The 21,779-nt window shown below is 38.8% G+C and overlaps 1 protein-coding gene across 2 annotated transcripts in view; it reads right to left on the reverse strand.

Moving 5' to 3' along the window:
• The window catches only part of MED27 (mediator complex subunit 27), a 340,395-nt gene that overhangs the window by 200,702 nt on the left and 117,914 nt on the right, over positions 1–21,779 (reverse strand). For both annotated transcript variants that reach the window (XM_006834893.1, XM_006834892.1), the window contains exon 3: positions 19,789–19,919. In XM_006834893.1, the coding sequence (XP_006834956.1) occupies positions 19,789–19,919 (131 nt within the window). The remainder of the gene's footprint in view (positions 1–19,788; positions 19,920–21,779) is intronic.

Genomic DNA, 21,779 nt, shown 5'->3' on the forward strand with positions numbered 1-21,779 from the left:
AACATATATAAAGAAGTGGATCTGAAAGACACAGTGCCATCCAGATTCCTCTTAGAGGTCAAGTGATGACGAAAAACAGCAGTTTAACATCAGTGGCATTCACTACTTTAAAAAAAAAAAAAATCATGTATTTTCTCCTGCAAACCCTTATTTATCACGTCAAAAAAATTACACAAACATGCCATTTTGGGTGAAAAATAACTAATTACCAGCATTCTGAAACTTAGCCAAATAGTATTAATGGCTGATGAAGACTGTGATAGACAAGGAGATGTATCGCTAGATCCCCCTTCAGGGAACACCTTCCTACCCAGCAGTGGAAAGTGTAGTCAGCAGACAGCCCCCAGCTGCAGAGAGCCGCCTGGCATGGGCCAAACACCTCTGGAATCACTGACATCTAGTGACTGGGTGAGGCAGAGGTAAAGAGGCCCAGCCATTTCAGCTGATTCAGGACAAGACCTCCAGCTGGCTGAGGTCTTATGCATCCTGTATCATAGTTTGACTTCTTCCCTTGCCCAATTTTACTTCCTCTTCCATTCTTTCACAGATGTTGATCTCAAATAAATATACTGCATGCACTCCAAACACCAACTCAACATCTGTTCTCATAAAGCCTAATCTGTAAAGCCCAGAAGAATAGTGATTTTTCCTCAGATGACTAATAAAATAATTGAGTGCCCAATAAGTGTTAGCTTTTATTACAACCAGTCCTATGGTTGTTTTTTCCATTACTGCAGACTCTGCTTTGGTGATCTCTCATCTCATTTCCTTGACATCTATGTTTACAAATCTGGGTTTGCTTGTAGAATAGAAATCTCTGTTCCTACTGGTGGATACAGTCTAGTTTCTCTGCCAAAAACCAGTGCTAACAGGGTAGAGCTGTAAGACCACAAGGAGCAATGAAGCAAAAAGCTCTAATTCTTACCATTTGAATGTGGAAACTGGCCCCTTCTATTTGCAAAGAACCACAACCAGAACTATGGGCTGTGACTCCTCCAAGGCTCACATGCAAGTTTCAATAAGCTATCAGGAAAATATCCCACTTGGGGAAATCTTAAAAAGGAAAATGGGTGGGAATTCACTGATACCATCCAAAAAAATTACGTAAATAAGATCCACAAATCTTATACCCTGTCTTTTTTCTCTTCCTTCTCTATTATTACCACTCCCTTCCAAGATGTTAGAATATCAGCAGGTGAATTAGAGGAACAAAACAATCAGTTTCCAGTCTGGGTTCTGCTACTAATATACCAAGCATTATGGAACTTCTTTGGGAAAAAAAAATAATAAAACACTTCACTTATCTGGACCCCTGGCTTCCAAACTAGGAATAAGGGTGGAGAAATAGAAGTTAGTTCTGGTTCTTTCAGGTCTAGGTTTTCATGACACTCTAAATACTGTCCCTCAATAATATCACAGGTTCCTTAGGGGTAAGGGCAATGACACATACTGTTTAAATGTCTACTGAATGAACTGCATTGAATTAATTGGTCATAGGAGACCTTTACATTATTAAGTGCCCCCTCTGTTTAAAAATCTAAAAATTTAAAAGGAGTAGGGAGGTTAATTTCTAAGAATTTACCAGAGACCCACACCTACTGTGTTAAGCAAGGTTCTGTGTATGCCTCATTTGGGAGTGGAGTGTGTCCCTATTTTAACTGACAGTAAGAGGTGGGAATTCTGATAAATAGAAGGAAAAGGAAATTGGTGGCTTTTATCTACTTAATTTCAATTGTCTGACTTTCGCCCAGGTGCCTAAACCCATTCAGACAAATCTAAATCATTATAAGTCAGAAAGGAAACGGGCAGCTTTCTAGAGCTACTGTGCTTGGGACTCATGCTGACTTAATAATGCGATACAAATGGAATTAAGTTTTAGTTAAGACTGTGAGAGACAAAACTGCTTATTTCAAAGCACTATGATGTAAATGTACAAAATGACAAGTGGAAGTGGAACCTGTGAAACACTTCTCGGGCCTCAATGAGAGGGGATACGGTTGGAAAAGGGACAGGTTATTTAATCTGTAGTTAAGGAGCTCTGGTAGTGTAGTGGTTACGAATCGGGCTGCGAACCGAAAGGTCAGCAGTTCGAAACTACCAGCTGTTCCACAGGAGAAAGATGAGGATTTCTGCTCCCGTAAAGATTTACAGCCTTGGAAACCCTGTACAGGGTCGCCATGAGTCGCAACCAACTCCACAGCACATAACAACAACAATGACCCCTAGCTGTCTTCTCTGAGGACATTAAATCCCACAAATCTAACTCCCTATATAGGAATTTGGGAAGTCCTGGTGTGGCACTGTGGGCTAATGTGTTAGACTGCAAAGTTGTTTGAACTGCAAGGTCAGTGGTTCAAGCTCACCAACTGCTCCTTGGAAACCTTATACAAGGTCGCTATGGGTCAGAATAGACTCAACGGCACTTCACAATAACAACACAGAAAGAAAGTCCCCAGAGCAAAAAAATATGTTTCTTTAAAAGATACAACTGGGGATATCTTTGCCTAGCCTCAAAAAACAGCACAGTAAGACAGAGGGGCACAAGGAGTTCCAGCTCAACATCGTAACCCTAATGACGTCTACCCATAGGCTAAGTACACAGGTTAATCTCAAAACAAGGCCATTCCCTATCATGATGTGTCCACTACGGTTACAGACTAATAAGTAAGGTCTTTTGTAAGTTTGATCTGAGACCCAGGCCTGGTAAGGTCTCTCATTATGGTTACTAAAGGGTTAAAAACCCAGGGAACCAACTGAGGGTTGTTGTTGTTGTTAAGGGCCGTCGAGTCGGGTCCGACCCATAGCGACCCTGTACAGGGTTTCCGAGAGTGCAAATCTTTACGGGAGTAGAAAGCCTCATCTTTCTCCCGCGGAGCAGCTGGTAGTTTCGAACCGCTAACCTTAAGGTTCGCAGCCCGATTTGTAACCACTACGCTACCAGAGCTCACTTATGGAGAATAATACATGAGATGGTGCTTACTTAAGAAAGAGAGCAGAGAAAAGAGCACCGGATGTCCAGTTCACATAAGCACAACTCTCCCGTACAGCAAGGGTTCCCAGCCATTTTCCCATCATAGCCCACGAAGAAAATGACACCTACACACATAGTGGGATAAGCAGCTGCCTGGGGCCCCACCAGTCCAGTCTGGGTGGTGAGGGGATCAACATTTCTTCATCACTGTCGCGAGCAGGCTCAGTTAAAAGAGCTAGGGAGAAGAGTGAGAGGTGGAATGGAGACAATGTCATTCAGCAACTCGGAATTCTTAGCAGCGTCTTGCATTGTGCCTTCCTTTTGCCTCCTTTCAGGGGTTAATGGGTAGCTGTTCTAACATGAGACATTGCCTTAGTTCTCTAGTGCAGCGGGTGGAATATGCTACAAGTGGATGACTTTAACAAAGTTATTTTTAGTTAGAAGTCCTAATTCAGAGTGCCGGCTCTAGGATTTCTCTCTGAGAGCTCTGAAGGAAGATCCTTGTCTCTCCCGAGCTTCTGCTCTGAAACAATCTTTATGTGTCTTGGTATATTTTCCCCCCATTTCTGCTTCTCTAGTTTACTTGTTTAATCTCCTTCATATGCCAAAAGAGAATGACTTATGACACACTCTACCTAATCCTGCCTCTATGGGATTCTAGTCATAGGCCCAGAGGTTAGGATTTATAACACATATTTTGGGGTGAAACAATTCAATCCATAGCAGACACCAACATTATATCCAAGTCCAGTTATAGGAAGCTTCATCTTTCACAAGTCTACATCCAACAGGACGTCTTCTTTAGTTCACTAAGGTCAATTACATGTCGTTCTGAATTGCAAAAATCTCTTTCCATGGTACTGTAAGCTCCTTAAGGAAAGTTTATTAATTACTGAATACCCAGCACCTAGTATTATAGGTTGTTGTTGTTGTTACTAGATTGTATTTGTTTTATAGCAAAAATAAATATTAAAAATGAGCACACTGCAAATATATACCAGTTAAAGAATAGCAAGAACATAGACTACATATTCAAAGACAAGCACCCCTACCAGAAAAACCAGAACAAGCTAAATTAAAAACCCATCACTAGCACTAATCATTAACTCCTGACCCACTGTTATCATACTGGTATAGAAAAGATGTCAAGATTTTAAAATATCATGAAACATCCATGTAAAACCTGGACTGTAAGTCCCGAAGTATTCCAGCTCAAGTCTATTTCTTCTGAACTCCCCACAGTAACTGGTACAATGGTGGGCACACAGCAGATATTCAATAGATAATCAATCAATATATAATAATTTATCTGTGATAAACTCTACATTAAGGAGTATTCAAAACCACCAATGGAAATTTTGAAGATGAAGCATTTCTCCAAAGGGACTTCTCTTACAGTGGGCCTGAACTTTTTTTCTGCACTACACCAAAGGACTACTGCTGTGGTGCTGTAGGATAACCAATGGACTGTGAACCACAAAGTTGTCAGTTCAAACCCACCAGCTGCTCCTCAGAAATACTATACAGGGCAGCTATGATTCAGAATTGACTCGATGACACTTAACAACAACCAAAAAAGATACACTGGTAGTAAATAAGCATCTGAAAAGAGCCTCACATCTTTAGTCATTAGGAAAACATATGCTAAAATGGCACCTCTTAAAATAAATAACATTTAAAATGTTATACTTGATTATACCAAGTATTAGTGAGGCTATGGAGTAAACTGAAACTCTTACACCCTGCTGATTGGAATGTGAAATGATAAAAATGCTTTAAAAATGCTTTGGCAAGTTCTTAAAACCTTAAACCTATCATATGGCTTGGACTCCTGGAGGTGCTATAGGATAAGCACTGGACTGCAAACCACAAGGTCGGTGGTTCATTGGTTCAAACCCGCCAGCTGTTCCTCGAAACCCTATACAGGATCGCTATGAGTCAGAACCTACTAGAGGGCACTTAACAACAACCATATGGCCTCAACACGGCACTCCCAGTAATTACTCCACTGGTACAGGAATACCAATAACACAACTTCCAGCATCACAGCAACACTCTAATCACCGCAGTATGACAAACTAATAGACCATGGTAGACATGTTTCAGCAGAGCTTCCAGATTAAAACATACTAAGAGGAAGGTAGTCCACTTCTGAAAATTAGCCACTAAAGACCTTATGAACAGAAGGAAACACTGTCTGATATAGTACAAAGGATGAACTTCTACGTTGGAAGGCACTCAAATATGACTAGGGAAGAGCTGCTTCCTCAAAGTAGAGTCGACCTTAATGATATGGATGGAGCAAAGCTTTCAGGCCTTCATTTGCTGATAGGGCACAACTCAAAATACCTGGAAACCTCTATTAATAATCAGAAATGTGGAATATACAAAATATTAATCTAGGAACGTGGTGGCTCCATAGCATAAACACTGAACTACGAACCACAAGGTGGTGGTTCAAGCCCACCAGCTACTGAGAGAGAGAGAGAAATAGGTGGTTTTCTGCTCCCACAAAGATTTACATCCTCAAAAGCCCTAAATAGGGTCGTTATGAGTTAGAACCAACTTGACAACACTTAACAACAATGTAGGAAAACTGGAAGTCATCAAAAATGAAATGGAATGCTTAAAGATCAAAATCATAGGCATTAGTGAGCTGAAGTGGTCTGACCCCCAACGAGATGGATCAGCCAGGTGGCATCGAGGGCGTTAAGTGTGGCAACGGTAGTGAGGTTGGCCCAGGATCGGACATTGTTTCATTCCGCTGTGCATGGGGTCGCTCGGTTCCGACTCGATGGCACCTGACATGCAAGGAATGATAAACTGAAGAGGAGTGGCACTGAATGCAGGTCCAAAACAACGTGTCAATATCTATCCTGAAGTACAATGCTGTCAATTATCGAATAACATCCACACTCCTACAAGGAGTATACATAATGTGAATAACAATCATTCAATTTAAGCATCAGCCTAGTAGTTCCAAAGATGATTTTTTTTCACCAACTTCTGAAATTGATCAAACATGCAATCAAGAGGCAATGCAAATTACTTGTGATTGGAATGCAAAAGTGAGAAACAAAGTAGGATCTGCAGTTGAAATATATGGCCTTCATAATGCAATTTTAAACACCAACAAATTACTCATTGCAAATACCTTTTTTCAACAACATAGACACAACTATACACATGGGCCTCACCAGCTGGAACACACAGGAGTCAAATTGACTATATCTGTGGGAGGAGATGGTAGAGCAGTTCAATATCATCAGTCAGAACAAGGCTAGAGCAGACTGTAAAACAGACTATCAATTCTTCATATGGAAGTTGAAGCTGGAGAAAATTAAACCAAGTCCACAAGAGCCAAAATACAACCTTGAGTATGTTCCACCTGAATTCAGAGACCATCCCAAACAGATATGACACACTGAACACTAAGGACCAAAGACGGGAGTTGTGAAGTGGCATTAAAGACATCAAACATGAAAAAATCAAAGGGTCAATAACAAAGAAAAGACCATGAAGAAACTTTTGGGAGGAGGAATATGTTTATTATTTTGATTATGTTGAATAATGTAAGGGTTTCTCGTGTCAAAACATATCCACTTGACACTTGTTGTTGTTGTTAAGTGCTGTCAAGTCAGTCCTGATCCATAGCAACTCTGTATAGGGTTTCCGAGGAGTGACTGGTGGGCTTGAACCATCAACCTTGTGGTTCAAACTGACTTTGCAGTCCAGCACATTAACATACAGCTCCACTTTAAACACATGTAATTTATTGTATTTCAACTAATTCTCATTAAAGCAATTTTTTTAGAAGGTGTAAAGTTAAGCATACACATCAGATCTAAAATAAACTATGTACTTCTCACTACATAAATACATTTAAAACTGCTCATATTTGTAAAGTAACATAACCTGGTTACATTACAGTTACTAACTTCAATTTGATAAGACAGATCATTAATAAAAAGTAAGAATACTGTCCAATGAAAAAGTAAAATAGTACCAGTGTGTTCTTGTCTGTGAATCCAAGGCTTACAAGTCAAAACTGGTTAAGAAAACAAATGGTATTGATGAAACTGGATACATTTTGGGAGATGATGAGAAAGCAGCAAAATTAGGACCCATCTTCTTCTGAGTTTTCATTTCCAGCAGGTTCCCATCTGTGGTCTTGAGCAAATAAGCTCTGTCAAGTTTTCCCCACAATTGTTCCCATCATCTTACAGATATTCTAACAAGTGTTTTCCAAGATATAAACATCCCTCCTGAAAAGTAACTGCTAAATGTAGATGAATTTCTGAGTAAGGTGATAATTTCACAGGTTATACATATGTCAAAACTTATCCACTTGACACATGAAACATGTGCAATTTATTGTATTTCAATTAAACGCTAGTAAAGATGCTTAAAATTTTTAGTTATGTAGAATTTAAAAATTAATTTATATATAGAATATACATAGGATGCAATACATTTAAAATGTACTTTTTATTTGCATAAATACTTTTAAAAGTTCTCTGTTTACTGTTTAAGAATATAGCTGGGCCTGGAGTCCTGGTGTGGCACTGTAGGATAAGCACTGGACTGCTAACCACAAAGTTGGTGGTTCAAACCCACCAGTCATTCCTTGGAAACCCTATACAGGGTCACTATGAGTTGGAACCAACTCAACAGCCCTTAACAACAATAGCAGCACCTTAAAGGGAGTCCTGTTGTGGCACTGCTGGATAAGCACTGTACCGCTAACTACAAGGTTGGCAGTTCAAACCCACCAGGTGCTCAGGGGGAGAAAAATGAGACTCTCTAAAACCCTATACACAGGGTTTTCTGAGTATGAGTCAGAACTGATTCAACAGCACCAAACAAGAGCACCACCACCTTAAAGAGCTTCCCAGATGATTCTACTGTCAGTCAGGGTTGGAATCCACTGTTTTAAAGGCTCTCTCATTTCCAGAGCAAAACTTGAAGGTTAAGCTCTTTCCTTGGGCACCAGTAAGATCCATGACTACCCAGCTGTCAGAAATCCCCTAGAATGAGGACTGCCTTACTATTTCTTGATCACTTATAACCCAAATGGGGTTTTCTGGGCTGAAACCTATAGATTACTAATAGCCCACTTGGCAGAGACAGAAAGAAAAAGATACACTAATAGACCACCAAAATGATTTTCCATTCTAGGAAAGAACAGATAGATTTGTAAGAAAGAATTTCACTTACAACCAGTGTTGGTTGGGAATAGCATGGTGTGAAATATTAACATATCTTGAAATTCTGACTCTGTTATGCAAAATAGATCAAAATGTTTAAAAAAAAAAGATCCTGCTTCTACCTGACCAGATCTACTACACAGCCACCTGTGTCTTTTCTTCCTTTGCCCAATAATACTCAGAATGAAGTACTAACCACACCAGACAGCTGTCTTCCTGGATAAACTCACTTTGTAAAGGAGAAATGCAATTAAAGGATGCAATGAAATATATCTATTACACTGATTCTGCAGGCTGCCATATTCAACTTAGAGCTTAATGGCCAGGTTCTTTATTACACTTTTTTATTTCATGCAATTTCTCTTTGATTCAGTATTTATGGAAGACAGTGAGTTTTAAATTTCTGTCTATGTTCAAGGGGACTAAGACAAATATAGGACAGGTCAGTGGCAAGTGAGACCAGGCCCAGAACTAGATAGTAAGGTACTGCAAGTACCATGTGGCAGGCAGCCTGGCAAACTCTGTTGCTTGCCTTCTTTTGGTCTCCCTCCAGCATTTCTAGCATATTTTATCCATACCAACTCTTATACCACCGATAGACTGCCGACTAACCACAGTACAAGCTCAAATTTTTTTTTTACACATTTTGTTATAAATGTTTTCAGATTATACCAGAGAACATAAAACAGTAAAATAAATGTATCCACTGTAATATATTCACCATCCAGTTTAAAAATTAGTATCTATTTTTGTCATCTTCCGCACACTCACATTAAAGGGTGGATGCAATAGAGTAATTTAAAGCTAATCCAATAATCTTATCATTTCACTTTATGGGAACCTCAAACCTAATAAAGTGGAACTCATTATGTTTCTCATGTGTTTATACACAGTACTTTCTGCACCTTTAGGTGTCTACCCTGAGATCAAGCACACACCTCAATCACAAGTCCTATAGAAAGAGATGAATATGCTTGCAGAGTAAAAAGTATAAGCTGTATTTGTGTGTGTGTGTGTGTGTGTGTGTGTGCATGTATGTGGATTACCAGGTAGGGGGGATTGGACAGCAGGAATCAAAGGTCCAATTAGAAGGTCCAGAAACTGAGACAGGATCTGGGACATCTTACCTACTTTCTATTCTGAGCCATTAGAAGTATGGGAGATGACAAGGAAACTCTCTGGTTGAAGCAAGGAAGCAAAAGCAAGTAGTTGTCCTTGTCCATCTACAGTATTACAATCCTGACAAACTACAGATTGAAGTTTGGCTATTAGTTGAACTAAATATGGTTCTCTCAAGGGGAGAAAAGTATCTTTTACAACAATATGCTAATGAAGTACAATGACAGAGAGCATTTAAAACAAAATGTCCCTATATTTATTCTCCATAGACAGATTTTTACATTAATATTTATGAGGGTTCCTCATTATTTCTCACAGAGATTTTTCTCCTGACCAAACAGAGGGAATAAAAGATAAGTAACAGAACCAATTATCTTTTAAACAGCTACAAAGGGCTATCTTATTTATTTGCATTCTGCTACTTGATTAATCTTCCTAATATACCACTTTCCACATATTAGTCCCTGCTCATGAGCCTCCAGGGGCCTCTGCTCACTGGCCCCAGCCTTCAGATCCAACCCTAACCATCCTTACTCAGCAGGAAGAATCGGCATGATGGAAAGATCTGCAACTCCAAACCCTCTCCCATAAACATTTGTCTGTCCAAACAACACCGGGTTCCAAGCCCTTTAAATTCCCAAGTCTTATACTGACACTTACTCACAACAGATGCATGAAAGGACACCCATGACATTACAAAAAGATGTTCTCAGTCTCATTAGTCAGAGAGGGCAGTATAGCGGACGGAACTAAGCCTAAAGATTCCATGAACCCAACCCTCAGTGTGCAGGTAATGAAGGACACAGAAGGCTGGTCCTCAAGGAGTTTCCTGTCTAGCAGGGGAAGTAATCATAACCCAAGACCAAATGTGACAAAGGCCACAGAGGAGATATAAAATTAAAGTGTTACAGGAGTTCTGAGTTGAAGGATGTTGCTTTTTTTCTGTGCCCAGGCACTCAATAACATTTTTCCTAACCCAGTCAATGGCCCAGACTCAGAGACATTTTCTTTCTCTACCTGCCAATAGCACAAACTCATAAAAAAAAGAGCTTTCGATATCTATGACTGGGTATATCTTCGCCAGGCTTTCAAATGAGAATCTCTAAAGAGCACTGAGGGCAATGTAACATTGGGGACTGGACACATAAGGAATATCATTCTATTTCTATGTCCTTGGCCTCAAAATGCTTTCCAATTCTATTTCAAACAAATGGAAAGCAAACACATATTGTGGAAAAACAGCAGAGAGAGGAAATGAAATGGTGCATGTGCAGTTAAACTTTAACAATCCACTAGGGTTGGGTCCTGGGATCTTCCCTCTAAGGCTGACTTCAAGGAGCTCTGTATACCAACTTTTTTACCTCAAAGGGTTTCTTTTGGTCACTGTGTCAAGACAGGTTGATATCATTTTATAGTGTGTCCAGCCCCTTCATCAGACACAATTATAAAATCCTAAAATACCTAGGTACACTAATTTCTCCTAACCATTTAAACAGCATAAAAAATTGGCTGAAACAAAGAATTATTTTGTTACCAAAACAGAAGCACACAATGAATTACAGGGCTGAGGATCCATATACAGGTAAACCCTTGGTGTCTGAACATTCCTATCCAGATTCAGGATGGTGATCAGAGTTAGGTAATTTGGTTTTTTTGGAGCTAATACAGGTATCCCTCACCATAACTGGAAACTAAGTCTTGTAGGAAAATGGCAAAGAAAATACTGAGTCAGACAGTTTAAACGTGACTGATGTTAATAAACGAGCTTCGGTGGTGTTGGTTATTGGAAACTGATCTCTTCCTTATTAATATGGTCCCACAATGGAGAGAAAAGATTTCTCCTTGTTCTAGAATGCAAACAATGTTTTAATCTTTAATTATATTCTCAATTTTAACTCTTCTGGAGAGTTATAGCCACCTAGGCCTAGGATTATTTCTTTATTACATAGCCTCTCTGTGGTATTTAATGAATATTGTTACTTAATACTTGCCAGTAGGGAAAAGAAAGTCTTAGTGAATTTCTACTCAAAAAAGTTTTGATGACTTTTTCCAAAATTCAGAAAACTTACAGCTGTACAGTTCTCTGTTTCCTTTCTGGGTTACTCAGTACAGGTAACACACTTTCTCTGCCAGTAGACCAAGCTCAAGGTGAGTCAGTGACCCAGGTAATACACCATTCTTTTTTTAAAAAAAGCATCCCTGAAAGGGAGGATTTAGGAAGCAAAACTCTGCCTTTATAAAGTTCATGGCAACAAACCAGTGTGCTCCTCATCCGGAGTTTATTCACTGTTACCTTGCTCAACGGTTCCAATAAAAACTTTTGTTTTGTGAGGTGTACTGGAGTGAGTTCCTACTCATAGTGACCCTATGCACAAAAGAATGAAACACTGCTCAGTCCTGTGTCATCTTCATAAGTGTTAAATTTGAGCCCATTGCTGCTGCCACTGTGTCAATCCATATTGGGACCCTCCTCTTTTTCACTGACCCACCAGTTTACCAGGCATGATCTCCTTCTCCAAGGATTGGTTCTTCCTGATAACAAGTGCAAAGCATGAGAAACGAATTCTTACTATCCTGGATTTTACGGAACATCCTGGCTGTACTTCTTTAAACACAGATTTTTTGTTCTTCTGTACTGTTAGTATTCTCTTCCAATACCATAATTCAAATACACCAATCTTCTATAATCTTCCTTATTCAATGTCTAACTTTCACATGTATGTGAGGCTACTGAAAATACCATGGCTTGTGTCAGGTACACCTTAGTCCTCAAAATGATCTCTTTGCTCTTGAACACTATAAGAAAGCCTTTTGTAGCAGATTTGCCTAATGCAATACGTCATTTAATTTATTGACTGCTGCTTCCATAAGTTTTGATTGATGATCCAAGCAAAATGAAGTCTTTGACAATTTCTATCTTTTCTCCACTTATTATGTTATTATTCATTGGTCCAGTTATCAGGATCCAATAAAAAGATATGCCAAATACTCTTATGGCTCCTATCACCAAAGCTGAAGAACTCAATACAAATATATCAACTGATAACCAAATTCAGCCGTCAACAAAATATCTGGAACATGAGGAGGCAAATAGAAGGCCAAATCATCAAGAAAATTAGGTTCCTGCAAGGAAGCATGTTTAAAGTCATTATTCAAATAACATCTGTATCAAGGCTTTTGTACCAAAATAGCAGTTGCAGACACCTAGAGTTTCATACTTGAACAGTTAAATAAAAGTCTCAAATATCAGAAACAGAAGACATAATGATATAATGACCAGATGAGACTCTTAGTGACTTTCATCCTAGCAAATGTTTGTTCTGTTCATTTTAAACATCAATGACCACACTTAGCTCCCACTCACATTCATCACTCTTGCCAAGGATGGATTTATGTCACTGCTTTGCTCTCGTGATTCCTGTTGATTTTACATTAAGCAAAAGACAACACGAGTCTCTGCCTTTCAAGAATAGCAGCAGCATTTACCAGACATCTTGGAAAGAAGCCAATCATCTGTATAAGTACTACATGTAATTTCAAGTTGATGATCTTCTTGGGAATTAGTATACAAGGTGGTGACAGAAAATGAGCCTCTTTCATTTAAACTCCCAGAGCCAAATTAGTGGCCATACCCAAGACAATCTGTTGTTCAAATACTGTTAATACCTAGATGTGACTGTCATGTCATTATCCCTGTACCTTCCCCATCAGCGGCATGTCTTTCCAGCAACATTTGTTACAGCATGCTAGTTTTTGTGTTATTGCTTTTGTTACTCAAACTTGAAGTGCGTAATCCAAGAACAGGAGTGTCAAGTAAGACACAACTCTGGAAGATGATGCAGGAAACCCTTCCAGTAAGCTTCAAAGGACATCAAGAAACACTGTACAGCAGTAAAATGAAACAAACCACTGATGCATACAACATAAACAAATCTTAAAGACAGCATGTTGAGTTAAGGAAGCCAAAAGAGGAAACCTACATTTTCCAGGACTCAATTTATGTGAGGCTCTTGTTGTTTTTGTTAAGTGCCGATGAGTCAATTCTGACTCACAGAGACCCTGTACAGGATTTCCGAGAAGCAACTGAGCCTCAACTGCCAATCTTGTGGTTCAAACTGACATTGCAATCTATTGCATTAACCCACAGCACCACACCAGAACTCCAAGAAGCAGCAAAACCAGGACATAGTGATACTCATCAGAACAGTGACTGTCTGTGGGGAGAAAGATCACAAACAAGTATAGCCAACTCTTTGGAGGTGTTTTGCTCTAAAGAATGGAGTAATGGAGTGGGGTTAAACAGGGATCTGGGATTAAGAGATGAGTCCTGGTGTGGTGCTGTGGGCTAATGCGTCAGACTGCAAAGTCGTTTGAACTGCAAGGTCAGTGTTTCAAGCTCACCAGCTACTCCTTGGAAACCCTATACAGGGTTGCTATGGGTCAGAATTGACTCGTTGGCACTTAACATCATCATCATTCTTACAGGGGAGTCCTGGTGTGGTTCTGTGGGCTAATGTGTCAGACTGCAAAGTTGTTTGAACTGCAAAGTCAGTGGTTCAAGCTCACCAGCTGCTCCTTGGCAACCCTATACAGGGTTGCTATGGGTTGAAATCAACTCAATTCTTACGGGAGATGGTCTCTTGAGTAGTCATGCTTTGTATGCTAACAAGTATGACACCAGGAGAATGGGAGATATGGATGATGCAGGAGAGAAAAAAGTGAACAGTTTTATGGCCCTGATTAAGCAAAAGGGTTCTAGACTGAGTAGACACTCAGGAGAGCACTTTTAAATGGGAGCGTAGACAATTCATCACCAATAACCAGAGAGACACAACATGCAGAAGAGCATGTGCTCTTCATTCAACAAGAGTCTTTTCACAGAAAATAACACGATAGGGATGGATAATTTAGACATTGGCTATCAAAAATTGGGAGACAATAAAAGCACGAAGTAGCTGGCTTACAAGCTTTCGAGAGTGCTTAGTTTCAAAAAGAGGTGGCTAAGGTAGAATCCCCAGTGAATAGTTTTCCTCTTTTCCAGATGAATCTGGTGAAAAGGGTGATGGATAATGGTGATAGGATTTTATGATTCAATTATGAGTAACTGTTAGCAGGATTAATTGCCATTTCACAACTGTAATTGTAGAAGATGTAAAACTAAAGGGGGAATAGTTAATCTTTCATTTCAGGAGCAGATGATCCCCAGGACCATCAAGAAGGAAGAACTTGAGTGGAGCATGAGATACTACCTAGAAAAGCGGTTACAGCAGAGACAGTGGCAGAGACGAGGGCGTGGAGAAACAGAGCAGCTTCCAGCCACAGACCATAGACTGATTAAGACTCTGTGCCTAAGGGCAGGAGGTTGGCTTGCAGAATGTGCCCTCTGGATGTTTAAATGGATATATATTTTTGTTTTGTATGTGTACATCAAATGTTTTTGCCTTGCTCATTTGTGAAATATACAATGTAAATGGGGAGCCACAAGGAGAGAGTAGAATAACTGTTACAGGGAGGGTACTGTAACCATTGAGTATAATTTGTTGAATGTAAAGCTCATGATCTTGTCTGTAAACCTTCACTCAATTTACAATAAAAAAAAATTTAAAAAAAGAAAAGAACATGATACAACAGAAACTGCCTATTCTCATAATTTCTGGGGGCTAGGGGTAGTTTGTTTTTAAATTTTTCTGAAAAACCATTTCTCAGAAATGGAATGTGAGTAGAATAAGAATACATAAGGGTCTGACACACATGGAGTTGTCGGGAGCTAGAACTGACTTGATGGCAATTGGTTGGTCAAGTATAGCATCTACCTTAAAACACGAGTCTTTCACCCCAGCTGCCACTTTACCCTCAGGCCAAGCTACTCAAACCCAAGACAAACAACACAGACCACTCAATTTGGTCATATTGATTAAAGTCAATACCCCAGCAACAATAAAAACCATACTGTGAAGTTAAGACAATCTAAGTAAGAACACAAATAAACATAGTTACATCTGATATAAGAGTACTGGTGTGGTGCTCTAGAATCAATACTGGACTGTTAACCATAAGACTGGCAGTTCAAATCCAGCACATGGTCACCGAGAGTCAGAACCGACTCAATGGCACTTAACAATAACATCTGATATATATTAAATAAAAGTTGTGATGGGCAGGGTTTCTGAGAGCAACTGGTGGGTTTGAACCATGAACCTGTGATTAGCAGTCCAATGCTTACTCTACAGCACCGCACCACAACATAGATATTTCAAAATACAACTTACTAGATCAATCAAATAAAATAGTCATTCTCTAGGTTGCTTTCAGTACTACAAGAGTCAAAAGCTGGTGATGTTTATATGGCAACAGGGAACATAGCTTCTTTGTGATAACAATATGCCCCTTCGGCAAGATTTAATATGAATATCTGGGAATCATGGATATGAGACCACTTAGTCAGGGTTAACACATGGCAAAAGCTATTTCATGGCAAACAACATCTTTGCCTTCTATAAGTCTCTTTGGTGGGGAAGAAAGATATTAATCTCACAAATAACTAATCCTGCAGGAACCCGGGCGGGGGGTGGGGGGAGTCTGAGTCTTCAAGACTGTTAAAACCAACTATATTTTAAAAGCAAACACAATGTACACAATCTCCTGCATTCTTGCCATGCCTGCAGTTCAGCACAGTTAAGTATAGTCAGTGGTTTGCTGGAGTAGCCTTGGTACCACCCAACTTCCAACAAGCCAATGCAGAGACCCATTCATCACTGCATTAACAGCTGCATAAAATTACAAAGGAGAGAGTGTGAGGATCTAGCCACTTGCCCTTCACTATTACCCTCCACAGTTTAAAAATAAAACCTTTCCTTAGGAACCTGTAAAGTGTATGCAAGACTGCATTTAGCTCTCTTAATAAAACAAAACTTCTACCCTTCACAGCTGGCTGGGGGAAAACTCTCACATTTGGTTGAGCCACCCTACGTGGACGATCTACCTCAGCACTTTACCCACAGCCTTGGGCACTATGGGATGGTGTCCACTGTCAGACTTAGCATACTTCATTAATGGTGTTGTGCTACTTGTTTGCTCTTTCATTTCTACTTAAGAGCTTCCTGAAAGTCAAAATCTTGCTCATCTTTGAATCCCCATTACAACACTGGGAGACACTCAGCAAATAATAGCTAAATAAAAAAGTGAATGGGGCTTATAGGCTCAGTCACTCATCCCTATTTGGAATGTCTCTCCCCCCTGGCAACTATGATTTGAAACTATGTCTGCAAATTCTCTGACACACCTGCCTTCAAAAGGTAGAGCCTCATCCACTCCCCTTGAATATGAGTTACACTTACTAACAAATGAGAAGCCAATCAAACTGAAGCTGTGTCATCTGAAGCAGGTCCTATAAAGGATCACCTCTGCCTTGTTATTTCTCTGAGAGGAGCCAGACCTCACAGGGTAAGGAACTTCTTAAGCAGCCTTCGAAAAGGCCTATGTGGAGAGGTGAAGCAGGTCTTCTGTCAATAGCCAGCACCTCTGCCACATGCGCCAGCAAACTTGGAAGCAGATCCCCTCTAACCTCAGTTAAACTTGCAGATGCCATCAGCCCTGGCTGATGATAACTGATTGTAACTTGTGAGATGCCAAACTAGAATCTCTCCGAAAACCAATCCCAGATTCCCACACCAGAGAAACTGTGAGAGGTGATAAATGTTTATTGTTATTAATCCACTAAGTTTTGGGGCAATTGCTACACAGCAATATATATTTAGCAACCTTGGAAGGCATGAGTCTTGTTTTATAAGGAGACTCAAGGGATTTTCTTAATGACAAAGTTAGCTGAGAGATCTTGTTATGGTCATGCCTTGCTTGTAATAAAAGAATTTATCATTTGTAGCTTCTACAGAACACAACCATAACATGGCCAATTATTATGCAAATACAAACATCCCATAGATCAAATTATACCATTAAAATTTAACAACTACAATAAATATTGGGATATGATACAGAACAATTTTACAAAAGATTTTTTGAAGGTTTGTTTTTAAAAATGATAAAGATAAATACTCACCAAAACCTTACCAGTAATTTTCTCAGTAATAAGTAACAGTATTATTATTTGTTCCTTTTCTTTGATGTTGCCTTTGTTTTCTTCATTTATATTATTAATGTATTGATGTACTATTTATTTTTACTTCAGAACAACTTTTATAACCTTTTAGGTAAGCAGCTATGTCTTCTTTGTGTGTTTTATTCCTGACAACTCAGCACCATGAGTAGCACGCAGTAGGTATTTAATAAAAGTGCAGAAAATTCATTAATGTCTTCCAGAAACAGACCCTACCTACTGAACAGCATTTCTATGAAGGGATTCCAACATCATATGAGTCCAAAAAGTTCTCTGATGTGAAAAGGCAGCAGTCAATTTTCACAGGAGATAAGCTACTAGTTACAGGAAAAGCATTTCAATGCTGTATTCTTAGGACAGAGTAACCACTTTTCTCTTTGAAATGAAGTATTCTGAGTGATTTATTATAAATGTATAATGACAGTTGTGAACACCTCTCTTTTTCTGGCATGAGAACAGAGTCTGTCGATTGCCTTGGTGCTTAAAATAGTCTCTAAGTGTCCTCATAATAGCATGTCACCTGTAAACAGGTTTCAAGCCAATGCAAATTAACAAATGGTGAACAGATGGACTAAGAACTGACTTTTGTCAAGAGAGAGTTAGCAACAAACACTTTTTGGCTCCAGTCTTATGGGACCATTAGAAAGTCTTTCACTCTCCGCCAAACATCCTGCCTCAGTAGACAATCCATGCAGGGAAAGTGACAAGTTACAAAGCTCATTAGACTTTAGAGAGCTAAAAGGTAAGAGATGCAGAATCACCAAATCAACACACAAGAAACAACAGATAATGTTCCTTAAGAAGCTTTATGTAAAATAGTGAAAACTCTGTTTTATATCACTAAAAGCAGCTGTCCCTATATACAGTCTCTGAAAAATATCTTACGTGTGGATGCAGCATACAAAAAAAATACATCCTGGAGGCTGTTATAAAACCACATGTTAAATATGAAACAAACCCTGAAAATCATAGAAATGGTTGTCTAAAAAACATCTACCAGCAAAAGACATTCAAGGGCGTCATCCCTATGATGACCCCCAGCTCCTGATGTGACATTCTCTTCATTCTCCAATCTATGACTAGCACTGTCTCCTTAAAAATGTCTTCTTTGATCATCCTACTTAACAGTTTCCCACCTTCCCACACGCAGCTACCGTATTTACTTATTTTCCGATCACTAATCACAACCTGAATGTTATGGCTTATACAATTATTATATCAATTTATGATGTTGTATTCTTATATTATTATAAAGTTGCTTATTTTGTTTGTGTTTGTGTGTGTTCATTCTTTTTTCCCCACTCTGAAAAAGCTCCATGAACATGAGATCATTTCTGTCTTGCTCATGCTTGTATTCTGGAGCCTAGAACAGTATCTGACACACAATAAGTATATAATAAATACTTGCTGAACAAACAAAATGAAATGAGATTATGATCAAAGGAACATAATCGAGTCTTAACTGCAAATATTCCTTTGGATTGGAAAATTTTAAATATAGTTTGTAGTTGAGGATGTAAACAAATGAGCTATAAGAAAACATACTAGAGGACGAGTTTAAAGTTCAAGTCAAGCTTTTGGGAAGCATTGTCCCTCTCAGGTAAGTGTGCAAACTGAAAGAAAAGCTGCCAGCAAGAAATGACATTTTCATATTTCTGATTCAGCATCCTGGAGTAAGCTTTGATACTAATCTACGAGTGTTTATGATACAAAATAACACAAAAAGCAAATCAATTATGCCAAAGGAATACTACACAGCAATAAAAAGAACATTCTGGATGACTCTAACATACTATGTTCAAAGAGAAAAAAATTGCCAATATGAAAAATTACTGTATGATACCATTAAATGATGTTCAGGTAGAAGCAAAATTAACATGGGTGTATGCATGTGCAAAAAAATGATAAAGATGTTCACTGTATGAACGTTATTGTATTTGTTATCCCACCAATGAGGGGGTAGCAAGGGGATACACACACATTACAATTTAAAAAGGAAAATCTGACTCCACACAGATGCTAATCCCAGAATCTACCAGATTCTCTAGGCAGTCCAGAGCTTGTCAAAATGTATTCCTCAACTGGCTCATTTGTAAAATAAGAAGGACAGCACTGTTGTTTTGCCAACTTTGAGGATGTGGTAATTAAACAAATAATATAGAGATACTTAAAAATCCTAGGGGAAAAAGTCATCACAAAATAGATAAAATATGAACAATGCAAAATATTCATCTTCATGCTTGGTTTCTAATCTAATAGTTACCTTTTGAAGAGAAAGAAACAATTTTACAAATATGCTAACTTTTCAGTAACTAAAAGCAAGTACAAAGTAGAGTTCACCCAGGGCAAGAGCAATTTTCAACCCCATTACTTACTGAGGTGGTAAGACGAGAGTTGTGGGTTGAGCCTTGGGTCTACGTTTAGCAGATACTCCCATCTGGTTAGCAGAACGTTTCAATGATTGTTGGTTTAAAAGGCCAGATGCTAGACCTGCATGGTACTGCAACTGTGGAGAAAAACAAAAATGGGAAAGAGACTAAAATGATGCAAAAGCAGGACAAGGAGCATTAAGCTAGCAATTCTTGATATATCTTACCTCTTAGAGCATTTACATTCTTTCAAATATAGCTGCTAACATTCTGCTTTACAGAGTTTATTATTAAGAAGAACTGGACAAATAGGAAAAGAAACATGATGAAAAACTGGAAACAATCTAAATGTGAATAATGAATTGGGTCACTGGTCAAACTATATTAAGAACTTTACAACATCCAATTTTTTGAGTTAACAAAAAAACAAGTTATATTGTAAACACAGAGACATTTAAAAAAAGACTTTCTCTAAAAAGTTGACAGCATACTTCTAAGTAGTAAAGCATGGGTAATTTTTACTTTCTTTTCTATTTTTCAATATAATTCATGTATATTTTATGTAAAAAAAAAAAAAAAAAAAAAAAAAAACTTTGAAGCCTATACCATTTTTTATAAGAAGAGTCAGGTTACCTTAGTGTTAAAATTAGTTCTAGGAACTTTTGTATTGTCAAGTCTTGCTTATAATAATAATAAAAAAAACAAAAACAAAAACAAAAAACATGTAATTTGCATTCTGTGGTCCTGGTGTGGCACTGTGGTTTAATGCTCTGAACTGCAAAGTCACTTTGAACCACAAGGTTGGCAGTACAAGCTCACCAGCTGCTCCTTGGAAACCTTACACAGGGTCACTATGGGTCGGTTATATGAAGAAAAATCTGGCATCAGGATTAGAGAAGACTCATTAACAACCTGCAATATGCAGATGATACAACCTTGCTTGCTGGAAGGAAGGGAAGAGGTCTTTAAAATACTTACTGATGAATATCAAAGAGCACAGCCTTCGGTATAGATTGCATATCAATATAAAGAAAACAAAAATCCTCACCATTGGGCCAATAAACAACATTCTTAGCAATAGAGAAAAGATTGAAGTCGTCAAAGACTTCATTTTTCTTGGATCAACCATCAACACTCATGGAAGTAGCAGTCAAGAAATCAAATGACATACTGCATTATGCAAATTTGCGGCACAAAACCTTTTAAAGTGTTGAAGAGCTAAGATGTCAGCTTGAGGACTAAGGTGCACCTGACCCAAGCCATGGTATTTTCAATAACCTCATATGCATGAGAAAACTGGACAGTGAATGAGTAAGACCACAGACGAACTGATGCATTTGAGTTTTGATTTAAAGAAGAATACTAAAAGTGCCATGGGCTGCCAAAATAACAAACAGATCTGTATTGGAAGAAGTGCAGCCAGAGTGCTCCTTAGAGGTCAGGATGGCCAGACTTTGTCTCTCATACTTCAGACATATTGTCAGGAGGGACCAGTCACTGGAGAAGGATATCTTGTTTGGTAAGGTCAGGGAAAAGAAGAACACCCCAGCAAGATGGATTGGCAAAGTAGCAGCATCAATGGGCTCAAGCATGGCAACAACTGTGAGGTTAGCCTAGAACTGGGCAGTGTTCTATTCTGTTGTGCATAGGATCGCTATGAGTCAGTACCTACTCAACAGCACCTAACAACAGCAACAAATGGGTCAGAACCGGCTCAACAGCACATAAAAACAAAACAATTTACATTCTTTTTTATTGTTATTGTTGTCTACTGTTTTGTTCTGTTGTAACCAGGGTCGCTATGTGTTGCAGACCGTGTAAGACTAGTCAGAGGTTCGAGGCCCTCTAGGGCCGAGTGTAACAAATGAGGCCACTGGCAGTTAATGGAAAATTGCTTTCATCTTAATATTCAGGTATATATATTAAATTAATACACTGGAGCCTTTGAAAATCCACAGATAAATGTGATATTTTCCTAAAGCCGAGACTAAAGGTTG

Source organism: Chrysochloris asiatica, unplaced genomic scaffold (assembly GCF_000296735.1).
Source record: "Chrysochloris asiatica unplaced genomic scaffold, ChrAsi1.0 scaffold00014, whole genome shotgun sequence".
NCBI lineage: Eukaryota > Metazoa > Chordata > Mammalia > Afrosoricida > Chrysochloridae > Chrysochloris > Chrysochloris asiatica.